Source organism: Oryzias latipes, chromosome 23 (assembly GCF_053564925.1).
Source record: "Oryzias latipes strain Hd-rR chromosome 23, Olatipes_Hd-rR_3.1".
NCBI classification, from domain to species: Eukaryota; Metazoa; Chordata; class Actinopteri; order Beloniformes; family Adrianichthyidae; genus Oryzias; species Oryzias latipes.
This window is the reverse complement of record NC_136259.1, coordinates 24975603-24983993: the sequence shown is the minus strand read 5'-3', so window position 1 is coordinate 24983993 and position 8391 is coordinate 24975603. Positions and strand designations below refer to the sequence as shown.

The 8391-nt window shown below is 41.2% G+C and overlaps 1 protein-coding gene across 4 annotated transcripts; it reads right to left on the bottom strand.

Moving 5' to 3' along the window:
- Positions 1–1322: 1322 nt before the first annotated feature.
- slc35e3 (solute carrier family 35 member E3) lies at positions 1323–8264 on the bottom strand. Of its 4 annotated transcripts, none has more exons than XM_011491314.4 (8): positions 8020–8264; positions 6299–6724; positions 6118–6228; positions 5977–6036; positions 4845–4943; positions 4076–4158; positions 2489–2573; positions 1323–2407 (listed from the first exon to the last, which is right to left on the bottom strand). In XM_011491314.4, the coding sequence occupies exons 2-8, from the start codon at positions 6686–6688 to the stop codon at positions 2306–2308; spliced, it is 930 nt and encodes a 309-aa protein (XP_011489616.1). In that variant the 5' UTR covers positions 6689–6724; positions 8020–8264; the 3' UTR covers positions 1323–2305. The 4 variants fall into 4 exon arrangements, with proteins under 4 accessions (XP_011489616.1, XP_078798149.1, XP_078798151.1 ...); XM_078942023.1 differs by lacking the exon at positions 8020–8264 and adding an exon at positions 6821–6938; XM_078942025.1 differs by lacking the exon at positions 6118–6228 and having other exon boundaries at positions 8020–8251.
- Between the last annotated feature and the right edge of the window lie 127 nt (positions 8265–8391).

Sequence of the window (8391 nt, the reverse complement as noted above, 5' to 3'; positions counted from 1 at the left end):
TTTTAACAGCTAAATTCTTTTTTTCTTTTTTAGCTATCTATGTTTTTTTCAACTGCTTGACAGTTGACAGTTTATATAATAAATGTTTAGAACCCCCCAAAATAACCTTGGGGAACTCCACATCTAATCAGATCAGATCTGAAACCTTTAAAATTGCAAAAAAAAAAAAAAAGTGAAAGAGATAGAACAATCTGCCTAGTTTGTTTCTACGATGATAAGCTGCTTTTGACAAACAGTTGGTTTGTCAACTGTTGGTTTGATGGAACGGTCAGAGTTTAGCTTTTTTAGAGGTCAATAGCAATTGTTGTATTTTGAAAAGGTCCATTTTTTTTCACCAAATAGGCGTACTTTGTTTTTTTAGCTGTTTTTATTTTAGTTGTACAGTATCTTAAAATAAAGAGACATTTATGTTGATCAGGTTCCAAATTGTCACATTTAATTTGTGATTCTCCTGATAAAAAAAGGCATTTTTAAAAGGATGCAATGACGTTACTTTGAAAATTCTAACAGCTCATCCATAAGCATGAATGAATTTATAATCATTTGTCATAGAAATCGTGCAGGTTTGTTAATACCTTTACTTATTAAATTATTTTGTTATTTGTAGATTATTTTCTATTTACAGCCTCCCACAGAATTTGGGTCACTTAACTTTATTGACAAAGGATCAATGAGACAAAGATGTATCAAGAAAGATCAAGAAAGTTTTACAGAAGAGTCATTTTAGTTTAACCATTCATGGAGCCCATTCACTTGCAGTTGAGTTTTATCATGATAAAAGTGTAAATAACTTACAAAAATTATTTTTTGTATACGAATAGTTCAGACGCTTTCTTTTTAAATTAAGTTTCAGATTTCTACACTTTGATTCTACTTCCTGTCTCCATTCTGCTTCTCTTTTCTCATGACTCCTCCCCTCGCTGAAGGAAGATGATCGTTTTTCCAAACTGATTCTTTAAATGGAGTTTCCTTTCTTTCTGTCCCCTCCTACTTTATCTCAAATGTTTGTTGTAAAATAGTTTACAGTTATTTAAATTAAACTGAAATCTGCTTTGTGATTATTTATTGGATTTTTTTTATTATTGAATGAAGTTCTTTTAGTATGCTTATGATCACAAATCACTTCTCTGCATGTAAACGGGTTGGATTTCATAGCTAAATATGTATTTGTCATTCACTTTTATAAACAAACTTTTATTTCAGGCAATGTTTTTAAAATTTTAATTTCTTGGTAGAAAACTCAAGTTTTAAATACTGTAGCAGGCATTTCTTTTTAAAGTTGATTTTGTTTGTTCACTATTAACTCTGACAGTAAAACAAAACATTTTTCAATGCAGTTTATTTACCAGCTTTCCATTTTGTAAACAACAACATCCTAAACAATCCCAGATGGAGCCAACTGAGGAGAGAAGCAGGTTTTGCCACAACTAAAATAAACTAATCCAGACATGAAAACTGATCCGACTCAATCAAAACAAAATCAAACAAACTAACAAAGAAAAAAGAGGCAAAACAAACAGGCAGCAATTACAAAAATTTAACTGTTCCAAAAAAGAAATATACATTTTTAAATCACTAAAGAAAAATGCATTGTGGAAACATTCATGACAGGCGGCTCATTTCCAGGAATCTTTCAGTCAAATTATTTAGAAAGATTAAAAAAATTAATACAATCTTTGAGTTATGGTTTTTGTAAAAAGCAGGACTTATTAGAATGAAACCAAAATGTGCTTTGATTGGTTTTAAAAATGTTCTTTTTGTCTCCAAACCAAACAAAATGCAGCTTTTGAAATTTAACAAGGACAAGTCAAAAACCAAATTGATTTCTCATGAAATATGCATTAGTTTCAATTGTTTATTTTTTTATAAAGCCTCTCCTCCAAACAATTCAAATACTGTCATCTCAACATTCTGATTAATTCTTGTTTAATCATCAGGTTTAATGCGTTTTTTTCTCAAACATTTATGTCTGATTTAGACATTTTAAAACAGAAATACTGAAAGTGCCCAGTTTATCTGGATTATAGGATGATTTGATGCTCTTTTTGCTCACTAGATCATTCTATTTTTCTATTCATACTGACCTTCAACCTCAGACAAACATTAGATTGCTCCTGGAAGTCGTTAACATCAGCAAAAGTCTGCAGAAAATTAAGCCTGCTTCTCCTCAAACTCTCAAATTTCCGCTTGATAACATTTTCCTTCGTCTAAAACATTCTCTTGAAGTAAAAAAATGTAAAAATCGTATAAAAGTCTGTGCATAAGTCACACTGAACGGCTGCGGGTCGGTTTCTGGAGATGGATCCTACGGCCTTTGAGCCAGGCGGCTCTTCCCCTCCTCCTGCTCGGCCAGCTTGAAGTGCGTGTAGGACAGGATACCTGCAAGCGTGCAGAGGATCCCCAACACCTGACGCACCAGCAGAGGAGACAGACGTCAGCAGAAGAGGTAGCAGCAAAGAACGGCGCCCATCCAGAATGAAAGGCTCACCTGGTTGACGGACAGCGGGTCGTGGAAGAGCAGGTATCCTCCAACCAGAGTGATGCAGAACTTAAAATGTCCAAACATGTTGTAACTGAGAGGAGGAGGAGTCAGGGAGGCAACAACAACGTTACGGGGAGCTCCAAAATGCTGATGACATCACAGAGGTGACACCTAGAGGCTTCTGGCGCCTTAGAGGACACCAAAAAGCTTCCCAGATGCTTTAAACAAACACATTTTCCATCAGGCTGCAAAAACCCAGAGACTGAAACTCTGAAAGTTCTGAGTTCAAAATCATCGAGAAATCCTCGGTAACAGCAGCATGCAAATAAAAAAAATTCTCATAGTTAAAGCATCGAAAAAAATACCAAAAAAAACATATTTCAATAAAAATCTAAGATAGGGCCTCCTGAACTGTGGATTTTTCATGTTTTGTTTTTGTTTCTCTACATCAAAGTTTTCAATTCCAATTGCAAACAATTAGTACACTGGCCACGCCCACGTTGCGAGCTAAAACCATTGAGTGTTTGTGCAGAACTGCACACTGAGTGAGTGCGATGTCATCCGATGTCCGGCTCCAACCAAATGAAGCCAATTCTGTGTTTTATTTTTGGCAAAACAGACGCTGCCATGTTGGAGCCAGAGGTCGTCAGCAGTGATTGGTCCAAGTCGGTCTGAGTTACTGTTTCTATGGAAACTACTCTGGCCAACCAGAAGTGAGCTTGTCGGATAGCCACACTGAAAGCGAACTACACGGAATATTTAGAGCGTTTTGATTGTTGGACGTGGGGACCAGCAGGCTCCACCTACTTTTACTAAGGCATCTGATTGGTCAGTTTATAACTTGAAAAATATGGGGAAAAAATATCAATTTGAAGGTTTAGAAAACGGCATCAGATCCAGAACGGTTCTTCTGACTAAGAGAATGGCTGAGTGACAGCTGTTTACTTCTCTGTAGAAGTCTATGGGATTTCGCGGGTTCTTCCTGTTTGAAACACCAGGGAGGTGGGGTCGCTCATTCCAGTTCTCATGTACAGTCAATGGTCCAAACACATTCAAAGGTTCCGTTAAGTGAGTGAGGTTTTTGTTTGAGAACTTAAACCTCATAAGTCAAGTGAATTTCATCTTTTTGTGGTCTGGATTAAGTTTTCAGAAGGGAGATTTTCCAGAGCTGGGCTAAAAAGTCTCCTAGTCCTTATGACTGCTGGTAACGGCACCAGTTTCTCCAGTCTCATCTCTAAAACCACGTCAACATCCAGCTGAGAGAAGTTTAGGACGCCAGACTGGATTAACAGAACATTTATTCCTCTTTAAGAAGAAAAACCTCTGGAACAATGAGCTAAAGATAGATGATTGCAGGGCGGAGAGGATGTTCCACAGGAAACAGCAAACCAAAGTAACTGTAGAGCGGTGGAGTGGTCATGATGCGGGCTTGTTTTAGTATCCACCAACACAAAAAAATGGTAGTTCTGAAGCAGCTAAGAAAAAACCTGTGTTTTCCTCAATCTTGTGAGAGGTCTCACTAATCTTCAGACCCACCTCCTGACCCAGGAGCAGCCTCCTGTGGGTCAAAGTAAACTGAACTTCAGAGGATACGTGACCGCCGAGGTGTTTCCGATGATCCAGTAGATGGACAGGTTGACCAGGAACGCCACCACACCTGAGAACAGCACCGTCAGCTGGACAGAAGGAGAACAGCACTTTTAAGAGGAGCAGCTTCAACCCGGAAGCTTTGTTGGTTTACAGTGTTGATGGAGGAACTTTTCACCGACAAGCTGCTGTCTGACATTTAACATCAAAAACATCCCGTATGAGCATTTTTGAGTGATTGTTTCATAAAGATAGCTTCATTTGATTTCAAAGTTTGGGCTTCCTGTTTCATTAAATGACCTCAATGCTGTCATTTTTAGACATTTTTAACTTAATCTTATTAGGTCGACAATTTTAACATCCATCCTGTGAAAACAGATGAAAAATAGCCGCTGGGCTAATTCTGGCTCTTTGGATGTGATTCTTTTAATGTTCAATGTCCCAGAGGAATAAATAAACTAAATAAAACTAAATAAATAAATGAGAGTAAATCTTCAACCAGAATACAGAAAATATTACACACAAAAACAACATATTCTGAGCTCTCCTTAAAGCTTAAATCGATTTTGTATGAAATTATTTAAAATTTATTTTACTCCAAACAATCAGAAAACGAAAAAAAAAAAAACAGATTAATTTATTAAAACACTTTTGTTTTGATCCAACCAAAAGCACAAACAAATGACGATGACTTGAAATAAAAACCGCCCTCGCTGTAGGTGAATGTCAAAACTCCGCCCCCTGCAGGTGTTCAGGTGTGGTGTGAGAGTCTGACCAGAGCAGGCAGAGACCACGGTCCAAATATTCCCCCGTCCCCGGCCAGCGGCTCGAACACGGGAATGACGGCGAGCAGGAAGCCCGACGACAGAGGAGCCTGAAACAACAGTTAACGGGGTTCACTCTGACGGGTTCTTCACGCCGCTCTGCGGCTCCGCCCACAAACCCACTGTCCTCACAGAGCATCTCAAAGGAACCAGAACCGAGGGGCGGCGACAGCAAAGAGGAGTCTTGACTTTCCGGGTTTAACCCTCCAGCAGACGAGATGTCAGCTGTGACGACCACGTCCACAGCGTCACAGACTTGGAGGTGCAGAGGAAGCCGCCAGCAGCTTGTCTACATTCAGGCGTTCCACTTTTTGGAGAAGTTTGGTCATGAAGACCAATAAGAAAACCAGCAGACGCTCGCTCAGTTTCTCACGTTCTCTTCCTGTTTTTAGGTCTTCAGCTCTTTCATGAGCAGATCTTTGAATAAGTGGAATACTAGGAATATTGTGAGTTATTAATGTTATCACACACACACATACAAACAGGCGCAGGAGCACATCAGGAGCTCCTGATAAAGCTCCTCAGATCCAGCAGTAAACCAGACGGCTAATGATTAACACGAATGTAAATGAATGAAGAGCCGACATCTTCTGACCAAAAGTGGAGCAGAAGTTACCGTTTACCAGGACTCTCACTGCCGTTTTTTAGAGCTTCGGCGAATTGAAACGATGACGAGAGGAGAAACCAAAAGAGGAAAGAAACCCAGGAGCTCCTCTGGCCAGTTCGGTGGCCTTGTGATAGAGTGTTCAGCCTGTGACGAAAGGTTGTGAGTTCAAATCCAGGCCGAGTCACACCAAAGACTCTATAAATGGGACCCAATGGGTCAAAAGAATTTCCCACAGATAATAATGGGACTTTTGACGTTAAGAGTGCAGGTTTATCATCAAAGACTGAGCTGGAACAGGGTCTACCGCAAAAACAACCTCAGGTGACCTTCATCTTGCTGGCGACGGTCATGAGTTGACCACATCCACAGCTGAGTTTTGCTAGAAAACTATAATGGAGGACGAAAACGTCATGACTCAACAGATTCCACTAAACAACCTTTGGTCCTCAGGGACGGGCGTGGGGACGGAGTCATACCTGATAGTACAGGAGCTGCATGGAGTTCACCTGAAGCTCGTGCTGTTTGGCCCCCACCCACTGAGAAAAGAAAGCAAACAGACTCTTCACTCCTGTCATTTTTAATGAAGAGCTTTTTCCCGGCGGCGCCGTTCAACGCACCACTTGGTAAAGTGAGGTCACCAGAACGCCCAGTGTGGCGAACACTGTCCCCAAGAGGTTGAACCGCACGTCGTAGTAGGAGTTCAGTATTACCCCAAGGGTTATGGGCACCTGGAGGGACACAATTGCTTAAAGATGGACACCCCCACAAAGCCCGGAGTGCAGAGACGGGGTTCCTTACCAGCGTGAATTTGATCTTGGTGGAGAAGCTCTTCTTGTAGTAGGTGGTCTGGATGAGGATGATGACCGGGGTGGTCATGGCTTTGGCCAGCTGGTACGTTCCTATGGAGTTATTCTGCAGGGAGAGGTTGGTGAAGGCCACGAAGCCGCAGAAGCTGAGGGCCAACCACACAATCCTGCCCAACTGGAGGCTTTTGGGGGAAAAAATGTCCATTTTTTGGCAGATGAAGAGCCCCAGCCAGGTGACCAGGAAGTGGACAAGCGTTAGCGTCATGTTAGGAAAGCCGTAGTGCACGTAGATCCATTTGTTGATGAAGACGATGCAGATGGAGGACAGGAGGTTGACTAGCAGGCAGGTGACGATGCGCCTGTTGGCTGAGAAACTCGACATCGTTCTGGATGTTTCCGAAGTCTCGGTGCTCCTAAACTGTGGGGAAAAAAAACAACAAAAAAACCCAACAGATTTTCAGTCATATTTTACTTAGTTCTAAAAAAAAACAACAACCCCATATCATAACACTACCTCCACAAACCCAAGCTGTTCTGCTGCATCAGTGACAGCAGTCATCCCTTCTGACACCAATGTTGAGAGGGACATCTTCCAACCAAACGAAATCCATGCAGTCTGTCTACGTTTCTATAGCAACCACTCTGGCCAATCAGGAGTGAGCTTGCTGGAAGGCCACGCCTCTTACACTTAAAAGCAGACTACGGGGAATCTGTCCAACATTTTGAATGTTGGACGTGGGGGCCAGTAGGCTCCGCCTACTTTTATTGAACCACCTGATTGGTCAGTTTATAACTTGAATGACTTTAACTGCAGAAAAGGTATAATGGAAACAATGAGGATTATCAAGAACATTTATAAACAAAAGGCATCAGATCAAGAATGGTTATTCTGACCAATAGAATGACACTTCCGGTTTGGAACGCCAGGGGGGAGGAGTCACTCAGTCCAGTTCTCAGTCAATGATTTCACCTTTTTGAAAATGTTTTGCATTGTTGTTACTTTTAAATATCTTTTTGTGTATGGATATAAACTTAAAAGTATTTTCTCCAAATGTAATATTGGCCACTGTGACTCCCTTCCAAAATAAAAGACATCCAGTGCCTCATTGAATCTTCCCCATGATGCTGATGAGATGTTTGAAACAATGCAAGTCAAGAATAGCCTTTTTTCCTGTCTTTTCTTAGGTCTACTTCTAAAGCTTTCCATATGTCAACCTGAACATGACTTTAATAGTTCAGGATTCAATAGAAGTAGAATAGAAACAATATAAAAAAATATTTCTATAAATAGAAAGGGGGAGAAAGAGAGGGGGGGGGGGTTAAGAAAAATCCAGATTTAAGAATTTGATCTGCATGAAGTGGTTATGTTTAAAATCCCTACATATTACAATTCTATAGGAGCTTGACTTGCTGAATGTAAATATTATTTAATTTAAACAAAATTAGGCGAATTTCTGTTGTTAGAAAAACGTTTCTTCTTCTGACCTGCTTTAAGAAAGAAAAGTCCGGTTCAAATGGGATGTTCTAGCTTCTTTTTAAACCAGAACCTGCGTCATTGATCAAACAAATGCAGAAGAACGCGGTTCTTTTATTCTGAAATCCCGCACCAGAGTCTGATCTGCGGGGTCCAGGTTCAAATCTGCGACCATCTGATGAATGACCTCTCTGTGCGGCCGTCGCCTCCAATCCTGCCACGCAGTGGGAAAAGTTTACCTGGGGTCTCCATCTTCCCCCGGGTCAAACAGACCCTCTGGCAGCGCTGGGGATCCGCCGGCGGGGGTCGATCCGGCCTCTTAGGTGACCAGGACCCGCTGCTGACCGTGAGAATCTCCTTTTCCGGTTCTCTGAACGGCGGAGATCTCCTTTTAACCGGACCACGAAGCGTCCGGTGTTCCTGCTTTAGCTGAGCTGCGTGAATCGATCACGCAACAGCGGCAGCTAACGGAGCGGAGGGCAGAGCACAAAGATGGTCTATTAGGAAAGACGTCTCACTCCGACCACAGCCGGGAATTGACAAGGGAAAAAACTCCTAATACATCCTTTTAAAAGCGTTTATCCGACACAATTCAACTTCTATGTAGGGAA

Coding starts and splice junctions, on each gene's coding strand:
- slc35e3 (XM_078942023.1), bottom strand. CDS start 6,895: ATGTCCCTCTCAACATTGGTGTCAGAAGGGATGACTGCTGTCACTGAT. Junction 4,944..5,976: donor TGCAGCTCCTGTACTATCAG/GTATGACTCCGT, acceptor CTGTTGTTTCAG/GCTCCTCTGTCGTCGGGCTT. Junction 4,159..4,844: donor CGTGGTCTCTGCCTGCTCTG/GTCAGACTCTCA, acceptor CCTTCTGTCCAG/CTGACGGTGCTGTTCTCAGG.